At 38.1% G+C, this 14,424-nt stretch overlaps 1 protein-coding gene across 2 annotated transcripts in view; it reads right to left on the bottom strand.

The window, feature by feature from the left end:
* SPTLC1 (serine palmitoyltransferase long chain base subunit 1) overlaps positions 1-14,424 on the bottom strand; it is a 108,271-nt gene that overhangs the window by 12,670 nt on the left and 81,177 nt on the right. For both annotated transcript variants that reach the window (XM_064361573.1, XM_064361571.1), the window contains 5 exons: positions 10,616-10,705; positions 5,980-6,087; positions 3,355-3,450; positions 2,917-3,013; positions 1,795-1,849 (listed from right to left, as the gene is read on the bottom strand). In XM_064361573.1, coding sequence (XP_064217643.1) covers positions 1,795-1,849; positions 2,917-3,013; positions 3,355-3,450; positions 5,980-6,087; positions 10,616-10,705 — 446 coding nt within the window. The remainder of the gene's footprint in view (positions 1-1,794; positions 1,850-2,916; positions 3,014-3,354; positions 3,451-5,979; positions 6,088-10,615; positions 10,706-14,424) is intronic.

Here is a 14,424-nt window from a genome sequence, read left to right as displayed (position 1 = left end):
GTGGATACAGAGTAGGCAACTGGGTGTGAGACCTGGAGCTGCAGTGGTCCAGGGTGGAGATACGAAGCGAGAAGCTGTCTACATACAGGTGTCATGAAATGATGTGCAGCTTCAGGTGTGGAAGAAGGCAATTCTTCAAGAAGATAAGAAGAAGAAAAGAGAACCACAGACAAAGTCTTGAAGAGCAAGGTGCTGAAAGTAAGCCTTCAAAAGAGACCGAGATGAGGCCATTCAAAGATATAAGAGGAAATCCAGGTGTGCAATGTAGTAGAGTCCAAAGAAGGAAAGAGTGGTCATCTGTGCTGAAAACTACGGGGACATCAAGAAGATGCGCTCTGAAGATGGTCCACTGGATTCAGCAGTCAGTGGAGACCTCCGCAAAAACAGTCCAGGTGAAGTGCAGTAGCAGAAGCCAGGTCTCAGAGCTTCCAGTGTAAATGAAGACATGGAGAAGATAGCTACAGAGAGGAGCAAAGACATGGGGAGTTGTAGAGGGAAATGTTGGGTGACAGGCATGAGAAACTTAAAGTGGACATGACTGCTAATCAAATGACGCAAGAAAGGGGACAGTCTGATGACAAAGCAGTAGGGACAAGCAAAGGCGCTCAGTCCTTAAAAAAGAAGGGCCTGTGGTAGTTGGAGGAATATTTATTGGCCTACAGGGGGAAGAATAGTTCAGATACCCATAGGCGTGCAGACATGTCAGGAAATATCACAAGTCCCAAGTGACAGCATGAGGCCAGGCTGTTAGCTGAAAGTGAGGGGGAGTGAAGACAGGGTTAGGAATTACGGAAAGAAAAAGTGTGACAGAGCTGGGGAAAGTGGAGGATTGGACTTAGAAAAAAGCACGTTAACACCACAAAGTGAAGGGCATGTGAGGCTGGCGATGATGAATTTCCAGTGATTCCAATATGCTAGGCTGTGTTGGCATATTAATATTTCACAAACCAATGGAACTGGAACCAATACAAATACATCTCTCTACCATAAATCATGCAAGAATTGCTGTTACTATCACACAGACACACCCAGAACTTTGATTGTCTCTGTCCCTTCTTTATTTGGAACAGCTGTGATGTACTCATTTATCAACTGTCCTTTTCTTCTAGTAAAGTCTCCAGTTTCCGTATCTGGAACAGATATAGGACTTTGATGACCAAGAAAGCATGTTTCACCTTAGGAAAGGCAAAAAGAAACACCTTGAGCAACGTGAGATCACTTTCTATAAGACCAGAAATGTGCCTGGAGATAGCACCAACCTCGATCTTTCTTTTAATTACAGAGGAATCTTAAAAAGTGATTCTTGTGTAGTTTAAAAAAAGATTTAAAAAAAAAGAAACACTCATAAAATTTCACTTCTTTTTCTTGTGTTAAAACTTAGTAATTTACTAAAAAGTAGCACAGTCATAGATGGTATGAACACAGTCACCTAATTATGTAATATATAATGGCATCCTTGTATGTGTGCAGACATGGAGAGATGCTTCAATAAAAAATAAAAATGGTTATTTCCAGTGGTAGGATGTTGGGTTGTTATTTTCCTCTTTCTAGCTTCTGTACTGCTATAATATTTTACTGAGTGTGTTTCATTTTCAGAAAAACAAAGTCATGATTTTTTAAAACAGATGCTCTGGTTTTATACAAATAAACCAATGTGAGTGAACCACTAAGTTTTTGGTTTCTTAGTTGCAATTTGGCCAAACTGACCCAAGCCTATAAATTTAAAACTTTTCATTAGTTGTTTAAGAGTGGTGCAGATAAACTTTATGTTGGTTAAAAATATATAAAACTCACCCTTGCAAAGCTTTATGAATTTGTCTGCACTTTTTCTTCAACACTGCAAAAATACCTGGATGAAAAAAAATACATTTGAGAGTCTATCTGGAACGTATGATAGTACTAACCTAAAAATATTCTTGAAGACCCAGATCAAGTTCATCAATCTAAAATGCTACATATCCTTCTACACACTAGCAGAGCCAGGAACTCATACTCTCCTGAAGGCCTAAGGTTCTCTGGTGTGTGCTAACCAGCTCCTTCTCACCTCACTAATCCCACTTTCAACAAACCTGGAATGATGCTTTCAAGAGCAATCAATGCCTCTTGTTCTCATCAAGATCCTTGAGATAATCTGGCTAAGAATCAAAGGGTACAAATTTACTGCTTATTTCTTTATCCTAAACAATGTGGTGAAAAATCAACTGTAGTAATTTTTACAGTCTTTTCTTGGTATCTTCCTTTCATTGAAGGAAAATCCCAAAACTAATGTATCTGATCAGAAGGTAGGGGAGTGCCATGCCATCTGAGAAGCAAGCACATGAATGAGCACAGACACACACATTTTCAGAAATACTGTACCGGGTAGGGCCTGCTGCTCTCTTTTTGGAAAGGTGGCACTGTCATAGCCAAAGGCCACATTTTAAATTCTTAGTTCACTTTTAATTTTTCCCACTGAGTAAATTCTTTGCTGGTAAACCAGGCGTGGCCCTAGTACCATCTGATGATTCAAAGGCTAAAGGTGAAAACTCACAATATTAATAAAATTACATAGATAAAAAAAAGCAGCATGCTTCAGCTGAAAAAAACTATTAACTAAATAAGGACTGGCTTATTTACACCAATGGAATGTTTAGGCCCAGAACTGGCTGAGAGCCCCTTCTCCTCCCAGCATCTCCACCCACTATCTGAAGCCAGCCTTGCTTTGGCTCTGGTTCTGGCTCCAAGCACGGGAGAAAAGCTCTGACCCCAGGTCCCTCGGGCAGGAACAACTTCACTGCCATTCTTCCTACAAATGCCAGATCATGTAAGTCCAAGCCAGAGTTTTGTCTGGCAAATAATTTCTCCAGTAAGTAAACCAGTAACACAACTAATGCAACCTGAAATTTCTTTGATTCTTGGGTTTTTAAAGGGTTATACCTGGATTCTCTTCCATGATGTTGAGGGCCTCAATTGCTGCAGCAGCTAACAGGGGAGGTAATGAAGCTGAAAAGCAGTATCCCTGGCCAGAAAGTCGCTGAGAAGAAACAAATGAGTTGAAGACATATACACATTCGTTGTCCTTTCTAGGTAAACATTTGAAAGGCATCGGTTCTCTAGAACAACTACTGAACAGTGTGTACGTGTGGTGAGGGGGTAAGATCCAGCCATAAATAAATGTTATACATGTAACAGAAACAAGACTTTTTGCTAAATGAGAGATCATTTCTAAATAGAAATATTTTGAGTGATTCTTTAAAAATTGACATTTAAACAAAAACTGTGTGATAAACTAAGTAAAATTTTGTAGTTACATTTTGAGGTGACCAATGAAGCAATTAGTTTCAGTTTTAGCTCCTGTTTTTAAAAAGGACCCACCTGATGGTCAATTACAAAAGACCTGCCACAGCAGAAACCTCCAATAGAAGCAAGTGCATTCTCCATGTTCGCACTGATAAGATCAATATCATCTATCTGCCAGAAAAGGAGGAGTAACAGTTATTCCACAGTTAAAAGAAAAAAAAAGGCTAACTTGAAGCCTAGAGACAAAATTTAACAGCATTAAACTGTCTGTTGACATCTGGATTCAAACTACCTATCTACGTGAAAATAAAAAACCATACAACATCTATTGCTGAATGAACTGTAGTTTCATGGCCCATTTCTGAAACTGTCTCATTTCATACGTTTTTACCATTTCATTATGCATGGCAAATTAACTCACAGCAAAGACAGACAAATTTTAAGATAAAACCCAAAGCTGTTTGATATTAAAAGTAGTCAGAGGTACAAAATAAAATTATTTCCTTGCTAAAACAGCGGTCTACCTGGCCTTCCCCATGTGATGGACTTGAGATAAATAAAAATAAGTCTGTTGAAGTTTTGAGCACTTTTTTTTTTTTTTTGACGGAGTCTTGCTGTGTCATCAGGCAGGAGTGCAGTGGCGCAATCTTGGCTCACTGCAACCTCCGCCTCCCGGGTTCAAGCGATTTTCCTGCCTCAGCCTCCCAAGTAGCTGGGACTGCAGGCATGTGCCACCACACCTGGCTAAGTTTTTGTATTTTTAGTAGAGTAGGAGTTTCACTATGTTAGCCAGGATGGTTTTGATATATCTTTTGACCTCGTGACCCGTCTGCCTTGGCCTCCCAAAGTGCTGAGATTACAGAAGTGAGCCACCTCGCCCAGCCTCGAGTACTTTATTCTTGTATTCAATTTGCCTTTTGGCATTTCATAAATCAGTTTATCCAAATGTCATGGCAATAGAATCTTTGACCAACTGGACAGCAGAAGAACCTAATGCGCTCTCACGACCTAATGGGCTTTGAGTCCTACATCTTTCTGACTGCTCACAACTCCTTTGTTTTCTCATCTCCAACCCTCAGCACCAAGTTCCATTCTGGGCACACAGCAGGCATTCAATCATTACTTACTGATGGCCATGTTAATGTACTGTCAGAACACACCTAGTGTTTTCCTAAGTGTTTCATAGATCCAACAGAGAAACTCGGCACTCCTGCTCTTTTTAAAAACATTTTTAAACTTTTCATTATGAAAAATTTCAAGCCTAAACAAAATAGAACAGAACAAAGAATCTCCATCACCCAGATTCAATCATTATCAACTCAAGGACAACCTTGCTTCATCTACATTCCCTACCACTCTCATCATTTCTTTGTAGTGAATCCCAGACTTCATGGGGTTTCATCTGTGAACATTTCACTGTGTATTTCTAAAAGATAAAAATGCTTTCAAAAACATAATCACAAAACTAGTATCACACTTAAGATGTTAACAATTTTTAAATGTCAAATGTAAATTTGATGTTAAATATATTCATATATTCAGTGTTCAAATATCTCTGATGGTCTCACCAATTTTTTTTTAACAGCATTTGTTTGAATCAGGATCCAAATAAAGCCCATACATTCTGCTCTCTATTCCCAGGCACTCATATTTCCTCAGTGACAACTGCTGGAAGCATTCAGAAAACTACAACAGTGATGTTCAAGTCTTTTCCTTCATAAAAATTTTCACGCCTTAAAAAAGGCTGTAGTGTGCTGCTAAATTTGCTTGAATTACATTTCCATTTATCTTTCCATTTATTCCATTTACCTCCTTGGTGCACGTAACTGCTGAATGTCAGTCTGCCTTAGAGGAGGTGCTTCCATCTAACCTTCCAGGATATTCACTCTGTTCTACATTTTTCTCAGGGACTATATGGTAGTGGGATGTAGATAATCTAAGGCAATTTTACATTTTATAGTTCAACTCTGTAACACAGGTTGCACAGCTCATATGCACATGTTTTGGAGAAAAAGCTTCCTGTAACTCTTCCCATGGTGGTTGGTAAGACAGCTGTTCAAGACTGGCTGACTTCCTCTGCCCTGAGGCTCCAGGAGCAAAACCCACTAGGCACTATGGGCAGGCTGGGTCAGTTTCCCTCAGAAAAGGAAGCATGACACCTCACTCTGACTGTTTGGGACTTTAAGTTAAGAGGTTTTGCTGAATGCATGCCAGTGGTGTTTCTAACACACACACACGCACACATGCCCAGCCCCACCCACGACATATATCTATCTCCCATAAATTCATTATATAGAATACAGATTTTTAAATGTTAGAAACAATATCTGTTCTCTGCCATCATGAATACTTTTGAAAAGACTACTCAGGAAATTCTTAACGATTTTAAGAAATAATTGGAAGGCAAAATTTAACCATTTCTAGAGAAGAGACACTAAAAGCCAATTCAAATGCAACTATGCAAACACAGCACAAACCATGACTACCCATTCTGATTTTATAAGTTCAGAAGGAATATGGGTTCCCCTGGTGTGGCTGACTAGACCCATCCTGGGCTCAGTGAGGTGACAGACACCAAAGTTTCGTGACCCTTCAAACTGATGAGGAACACTGTCTTGTGCCTATAAAAATGCATGCCTGCCAGAATGGAATTACATGTTTCCTGTAAGAGGGAAAATGTTCCTAAAAAGGGGAACTTACATTGATTCCATAGTGTTCAGTGACTCCTCGGCCATGCTCTCCTAGGACTCCAAATGAAAGGCTTTCCTCCAGGAAGATTCTTGCTTTGTATTTGTATTTTAACTTAACCTAAGTGTTATATAAAGGTTAAAATACTAATGATCAGCATCATAAAGAACACATTGCAAAGAAAAAAATTAAGGTTAAAAAGTGTGTATAGTTGACCCTCAATACTTGTGAATTCTATATGTGCAAATTCATCTACTTATTAAAATTTATTTGCAACCTCCAAATCAATACTTTTTTTTCCTGTCATCACAGGCATGCACATGAGCAGAGCAGTGAAGAATTTGAATTAGCTGATGTGTTTTTCTAAGTGAGGGCGAACAGGCAACTGTTTCAGCTCTGATACTGTGAAGAATTACCCTTTTGATGGCCAATTTATTGCCATTTTTTTTGTACTTTTGTGCTTCTTGTTGGTGATTTTGCTATTTACAGTGGCCCCCAAGTGTCACGCTAAAGTGCTGTCTATTATCCCTTCGTCCAAGAAGGCTGTAATGTCCCTCATGGAGAAAATCTGCATGTTAGAGAAGCTTTGTTTAGGCATGAGTTATAGTGCAATGAATCAGCAGACATTAAATAAGACACCTTTAAATAAAAACACACATAGAGCAAGTTTTTTGTCAACTGGTTGATGAAAACGTTGCAACCAGAGGCTCAGAGAAACCTAACCTTATTATCTGCCCTAGCAGCAATAGTTTAGTATTTCCTATTCCAGTGTTCATGGCAACTTCATAGAATTTAAGTTGGGTGAATGATGAGAATCAATTGTACTTTAAATGGTCTAAAATGATTCAACTTACCAGAGACAGCACAATACTGATTTTTTTTTTGAGACAGAGTCTTGCTCTGCCACCCAGGCTGAAGTGCAGTGGCAGGATCATGGCTCACTGCAGCCTTGACCTCCTGGGCTCAAGTGATTCTCCCACCTCAGCCCCACAAAGTGTTAAGATTACCAGTGTGAGCCACCATGCCCAGCTTCAATGCTTATCTACACTTGGGCTGTTCCTACATTTCAGCTTTCGTCTCACTGTTCTGGGTGTGTATTTGTCCATCAGTACTGCTTCATTACTGTAGCCCTATAATATACAGTTCTAGTATCTTCTGGTTCATTACCTCCCTCACATCATTCTATCAGCTGTTGACACTCTTACAGAAACAGAAAGAAGAAAACAAATGCATCTTTTTTATTATACTTAAAATATATTTAGATTTCCACAGAAATAATGAAAAAATTAAAAATAACATATGAAACCCTTATTTTGAGTCCTTATTCAACTAACAGATGGCTAGATTAAAATCTCAATGGCTGAATGCAAGGGTGGTTCAACATGGAAAGATCAAACACGTATTACATACACATTGGTAGAATGTAGGGGGAAAACCCCCACATGATCATCCCTATGGATGGAGAAAAAAAAATTTGATAAAATCCAACAACCTCTCAAAACACTCAACAAATTAGAAATAGGAAGGAACTTCCTCAACCTGATAAAGGGTTATTATAAAAACCTCACAGCTAACATCATACTCAATGGTAGAAGCCTGAAAGCTTTCCTTATAAGATCAAGAACAAGACATGACCCACTTTCGCCACCTCTAGTTAACACCGTAGTGGAGGTCCTAGCCAGAACAATCAGGCGAGAAAGATAAAAGGCATCCAAATTGAAAAGAAACAAGTAAAACCATTTCTATTCACAGATGACATAATCTTATATACAGAATAAGATTCACAAAAGTACTATTTGAGGTAATAAATTCAGCATAAGTTACATCATGCAAAAGCAACACACAAAAATCTGTTGTTATTTCTATAAACTAGCAGTAAACAATCCAAAAAGGAAATTAAGGAAACAATTTCATTTATAATAGAATAAAAAAATAAAATACTTAGTAATAAATTTAACCAAAGAAGTGCAGGATATGTATACCGAAAACCAGAAAACACTCCTGAAGAAAATATCTAAATAAATGGAAATATCCCAAGTTCATGGACTGGAAGACTTAATATCATTAAGATGGCAATAATTCCCAAAGTGAATTATTCAATGCAATTTCCATCAAAATCCCAACAATACTTCTTACGGCAATGAAAAAGCTAATCCTAAAATTCAAATGGAATTTCAAGACACCTCAGCTAGCTAAAACAATTCTGAAAAAGAACAAATTGAACTCACACGTCCTGATTTCAAAACTCACTACAAAGCTACAATAATTGACACAGTGTGGTATCGGCATAAGGACAGACATATAGAAGAATGAAACAGAATAGAGTCTAGAAATAAACCCCTATATCTATGGTCAATTAATTTCAACAAGGGTGCCACGACCAATCAATGGGGAAACAAAAGTCTTTTCAACAAATGATGCAGGCAAAATTGGATAACCACTTGCAAAAGAATGAAATTGGACCTCTTCATCACAGCATATGCAAAAATTAACTCAAATGAACTACATACCTAAATGTAAGATTGAAAACTATAAGCACTTAGGGGAAAATACCGCAGTAAATCTTGATAATTTTGGATTAAACCAAAATTTCTAAAATAAAACACGAAAGCACAAGCAACAAAACAGATAAATTAGATATCAACAAAATAAAAAGAAACTGTGTGTCAAAGAACATTATCAAATAGATGAAACAAACCCCACAAAATGGGAGAAAATATTTGCAAATCATATGTCTGATAAACATCTAGTATCCAGAACATATAAAGAATTATTTTAAAACAAAAAGACAACCCAATTTAAAAAATGGGCAAAGCACCTGAATAGATATTTCTCTAAAGATATATGAATGGCCAAAAAACCAAAAAACAAAAAACCACACACACACACACACACACACACACACACACACACACACACACAAAGAGGCTCAACATCATTAGTTCTTTGGGAAATACAAATCAAAACCACAGTGAGATACTACCTCAGGCTCACTAGGGTGGCTAAAACAAACCAACAAAAAAACCCAGAAAATAACAAGTGCTGGCAAAGACGTAGACAAACTGTAACCCTAGTACACAGCTTAGCTGACGGGAATGTAAAACGGTGCAATCGCTGTGAAAAACAGTATGTCAGTTTCTCATTAAGTTAAACATAGAATTACCATATAATCCAGCAATTACACTGCTAGACATATACATAAAATAACTGAAAACAGGAATTCAAACAAATACTTGTACACAAATGTTCACAATAGCACTATTCGCAATAGCAAAAAGGTAGAAAGAACCCAAATATCCATCTGTGGATGAACATATAAAACAAAATGTGGTATTATCCATACAATGGACTATTACTTAGCATTAAAAAGGTATGAAATACTGATACATTTATACAATGTTAATGAACTTTAAAAACATTACATTAAGTGAATGAAGCCAGAAAGAAAAGGTCACATATTATATGATGCCACCATTCACAGGAAATATCCAGAAAAGGTAAATCCATAGAGACAGAAAGCAGATTGGTGGTTGCTGGGAGCTAGAGGGAGGGGGAAATGGGGAGTGACTATTTAATGGGTTAGAGGTCTTCTCTGGGGGCGATGAAAAGGTTTTGGACCTAGAGTTGATGGTTGCACACATGGTAAATGTAATAAATGTCACTGTTCTGTACAGTTTAAATTGGTTAATTTTGTGTTATGTGAATTTCACCTCAATAAAGAAAATCTCAATGGTCATGGTTTCTAAAAACAGTATGTTGCTTTCACTATTAAAAAGCTAAGTTTTGGCTGGGTGTGGGGGTTCACACCTGTAATCCCAGCACTTTGGGAGGCTGAGGTGGGAGGATCACCTAAGGTCAGGAGTTCAAGACCAGCCTGACCAACAAGGAGAAACCCCGTCTCTACTAAAAACACAAAATTAGCTGGGTGTGGTGGTGCATGCCTGTAATCCCAGCTACTCAGGGGGCTGAGGCAGGAGAATCGCTTGAACCTGGGAGGTGGAGGTTGCAGTGAGCTGAGATTGCGCCACTGCACTCCAGCCTGGGCAACAAGAGCAAAACTCTTGTCTCAAAAAAAAAAAAAAAAAAAAAAAAAGAAAAGCTAAGTGTTATAAGATATATATCATATGCTTTCATTCATATGCAATTTTACAAAACGTAAAACTAATCTACAAGAATATAAAGTAGATTAATGGCTAACTGGGGCCAACGGGTACTAACTATAAAGAGGCATGAGGAACTTTCTGGATAAAGTTTTCTTTCTGGATAAACATTTTTTCTTTTTGTTTTTTTTTACCCTGACTTGACAAAAAAGGAAAAAATTAGCTGAGTGTGGGGGCATGTGCCTGTAGTCCCAGCTAACTCAGAAAGCTAAGGCTGAAGGAACACTTGAGTCCAGGAGGGCAAGGCTGCAGTGAGCTGTGTTCACATCACTGCACTCCAGCCTGGGCAACAGAGCAGTCTTGATTACTCTTTGAAGGCCAGCACTGGTATTCAGTGTTGTTCTTTTTCCCTGATCTGAGCAAAATATGCTTATGATGCCTACTGTGCAAAGCAACGCAGACACTATATACTAAAAGTGGTTATAAACAAAGGACACATCTGTCAAATAGTCCAAATATTAAAATTATGACTAAACATGGTTGCTTACCAATTCTGGAAGAGGACAAATAGTTCCAGTATTCATATACAATCCTTCTACTACAATGAAACGTCGAATTACACGAGCCTTGCGAGGATTCTTTAAAAGAGAAAAAGCAGACATCTCAAATGTCAGTAACTCTAAAGACAAGATCTGTTACATATTCCCTAGCACTTTCACCTTCCAAGGTGCATTCCTAAAAAAATACTCGGAATGAATTTAAAGCTCAATGTTTGCAATTGGTTATTGTGAGATGAACAAGTGCTATCTTCTCTTAGACATGTTTTTCAGTTCACAGCATTAGCTAGGTGACCTCACACACACACACAAACTAATTAGGCACTCTGAGAATATTAAAACACAAACAAAACCCTCCAATCCTAGCACAACTGGGAAGAGGCCTAAGGAAACTTCCTAAAGAAATGGGAATGTTTTACATCCCCGAGATAACTGGGTTACATCGGTATAACCACTGGTCAAAATTGCATGGCTGTATTCATATAATTCAATGTCTGTAAATTTACCCAGAACAACTATGATGAAGATCATCACAACGAAGATGGGGTGAGGAGCAGATGGTACAAGAATGATGTAACACTGATAACAAAGCTGGTAGAAGGGTAGAGAGGGGGCTTCACTATACGACTGTGTTTCCTTCTTATATGATAACATTTTTCCATAACAAAAAGTCAAAAAACTCAATTCCTGTTTTCCTTTCACCTCTCAAAAACAGAGGGTAACCCTGTTTCTGCCTCTCTCCCCACTGATCTATTAGCGGGTCAAGTAAAATCTGACCATGACCTTGTCCAGTGATGTTCCCAGGTGGTGGAGTGAAGAGGTCTCCTTTTTTTTTTTTTTTTTTTTTTTGGAGAAGAAGTCTGGCTCTGTCGCCCAGGCTGGAGTGCAGTGGCATGATCTCAGTTCACTACAACCTCTGCCTCCTGGGTTCAAGCAATTCTCTGCCTCGGTCTCCAGAGTAGTTGGGATTACAGGAGCCCACCACCATGCCCGGCTAATTTTTGTATTTTCAGTAGAGATGGGGTTTCACCACCTTGCCCAGGCTGGTCTTGAACTCCTGATGTGATCCACCCACCTCAACCTCCCAAAGTGCTGGGATTACAGGCGTGAGCCACTGTGCCTAGATGAGGTCTCCTTTTCAAACAACAAACACCTCCACACACTCCATTCACAGCAAGTCGTTAATAAATCTCTCTACATGTAGGAAACTGTACATTCTTCAGGTGTGCAAGACTGCAAAAACACTGAGATCCAGAGAGTTTGCCATTACCTTCTTACTCAGAAGTTTCTCACCTCTAAGATCCTGCTCCAATGGACAATTAGAAATGATCAGAATCGGAAAGTATCATAGTAATGCTTTAAGGGGTATTTTACAACCCACAGCAGTAGCACTAAAACAAAAAAAAAGTTTGTAGAGGAATATAAAAGTATATATGACTGATTTTGCTCAATCATCTTCACTCTGTCAACTCACAACTGAAGCTGGGGAGCTAGCAATAAGTTAGGAGTGACTGATGAAGAGATGCCACCCTAATTTCTACACAGGGCATGCTATACCTCTGCCTGTCTTTTTAAAGGAAAAACGTTTGTCTTAGATTTAAAAATATTCAATGTAGGATTCTTGGGAAATGAAAAAGTACAAAAAGAATTTTAAAAATTAGCTAGTCATACTACATGGTGATAATTTTTATCTTTCTTGTATAAGCATATACATTACTTTGTTCGAAATCAGGATTTTATTGTAGTTTTAGGACTTGATCTTAAAAAACCATTTGCTGTGAGCATTTCTAAATTATTTAGGATTACATGATTTTAACAGGGACGTTCTATCTGTGAGTATACCATAAACTACTTAACTATTTCCCTCATGTTGGATTTAGTTGTTCCCTCATTTGCTTTTTCATATCACAATATGAATATCCTTCAGCATGTGACATCATTTCTGATAACTTTTTTAAAACACCATCACAGAAATGGGTAAAAAGGGCACGGAAAGACTAGGATCTTGGAATGTATCTGCCCATTTACCTTCTAGAAAGGCAGTGCTAATTTAAACTCTTTCCAGTGTCACAGGAACACTCTTTGTCTTACCACACCTGTGTTGCCATTGACTATTACTATTAAAAATGTGCCAGGCCATACTCCTTGCCTAATTTCCTTAATTCTTAGTGAGGCCAGGCTATTTTTCACTTGTTCATAGTTATGTATATTACTTTTATGAAGTACTGTTCATATCCACTGACCATTCTTTAAGAATGATTAATATGGCACAAGATTACCCTGTAGGAAAAGGGATAAGAAACAATATATGAACCACAGCACTTGGGGAATGGACAAAGAAAACATTCAAAGTGTTAACAGTTAGATTATTTATGTGAAAATAAAATTGAAAATGAGTATTTCTAAAAGCCAAAATGTAAAGTTACTTAGAAAGCCTGTTCTTGGCAAGGAAAATAAAAATTAATTAGTAAAAAAATAAAAATTATAAAGTAAAAAAATAAATTTCAAGATACTTAATTTTATTTCTTATTGTTGCTCATTAAAAAAAATTCCATGATTTACAGATTTTTTTGATTTTTATTTTTAAGACGGAGTCTCGTACTGCTGCCTGGGCTGAAGTGCAGTGGCATGATCTCAGCTCACTGCAACCTCCACCTCCTGGGTTCAAGCGATTCTCCTGCCTCAGCCTCCCTAGTAGCTGAGATTACAGGTGCCCGCCACCATGTCCAGCTAATTTTTTTGTATTTTTAGTACAGACAGGGTTTCACCATGTTGACCAGGCTAGTCTCAAACTCCTGACCTCCTGATTCACCTGTCTCAGCCTCCCAAAGTACTGGGATTACAGGTGTGAGCCAGTGTGCCTGGCCAGCTTACAGATCTTGTAGAAAAATAAGCATATACAAATCTTGAATCTGACGTTTTTCAAATTTATACAATACTATATTGGCAAAACAAATGGCAGCAGACTGCAGTTCTATTACTGAATGCAGACTAGCATTCTATTACTGAATCATCGTAAGTAACATCTTTTTATAATTTATAGAAAAAATTAATCAGTGGAATGGGCCCAGTTTTAAAATTTTCCCTACAGATTTTTCTAAATTGTGTAAATGTGAAACATTAGCCTATAGCAGATTTAGTATAAAATGGCAAGATCATGCATATTCATCACGACAATGTGTATATTCATGCAGTGCTGCACTTAGATTGACACCTAAACAAAGATGACAGAATCCTTAATGAATAATGTAAATATTTGGAAAACTGAAAACACAAAATTAGGAAATGTGATGAGCATTTTTATCAGAACACCAAGAAGCTACTTCCAAACCACCATCACCTGGGGTTATGTAGGTTTTTGGGAGGAAAGAACTGAAAACAGGGCTGCAAACTGGAAGGAGACCATGCTAGGGGCAGTCAGTTCCCACAGGCAGCAGCTGCTCAGAGCAGGATACAGGTAGTGTGGCGAGAAAGGGCTTCACTTTGTTCCTGTATTCATATAATAAGCTTGCTGCCATTCTTTCCTTGTGTAATTGATACATGATTTATTCTGGTATGAATAAGCCTATTCTGAATTCACTAAGTACATGTAATTAAAGCCCTAATAAGTTTTGGTGTCATCATGCCTGGCTGAGAGTGGACATCTCCCCGCCTCACCAAGCGCGTGCTATTTTTCACCCTCTTCTGATCTCTTAGAAAGCTGCTTGGATTACCTCCCCCCAATTTGCTATATATAATTACGGCAACGACAAGGCAATTACAATCAGACTTGGCTCTCCAACAAGAAGGACATCTAATAA

Source organism: Aotus nancymaae, unplaced genomic scaffold (genome assembly GCF_030222135.1).
Source record: "Aotus nancymaae isolate 86718 unplaced genomic scaffold, 86718_ANA_hifiasm-v0.15.2.pri h1tg000041l, whole genome shotgun sequence".
In the NCBI taxonomy this organism is placed as follows: Eukaryota; Metazoa; Chordata; class Mammalia; order Primates; family Aotidae; genus Aotus; species Aotus nancymaae.
The sequence above is the reverse complement of the archived record's forward strand: the minus strand, read 5'-3'. Positions and strand labels throughout refer to the sequence as shown.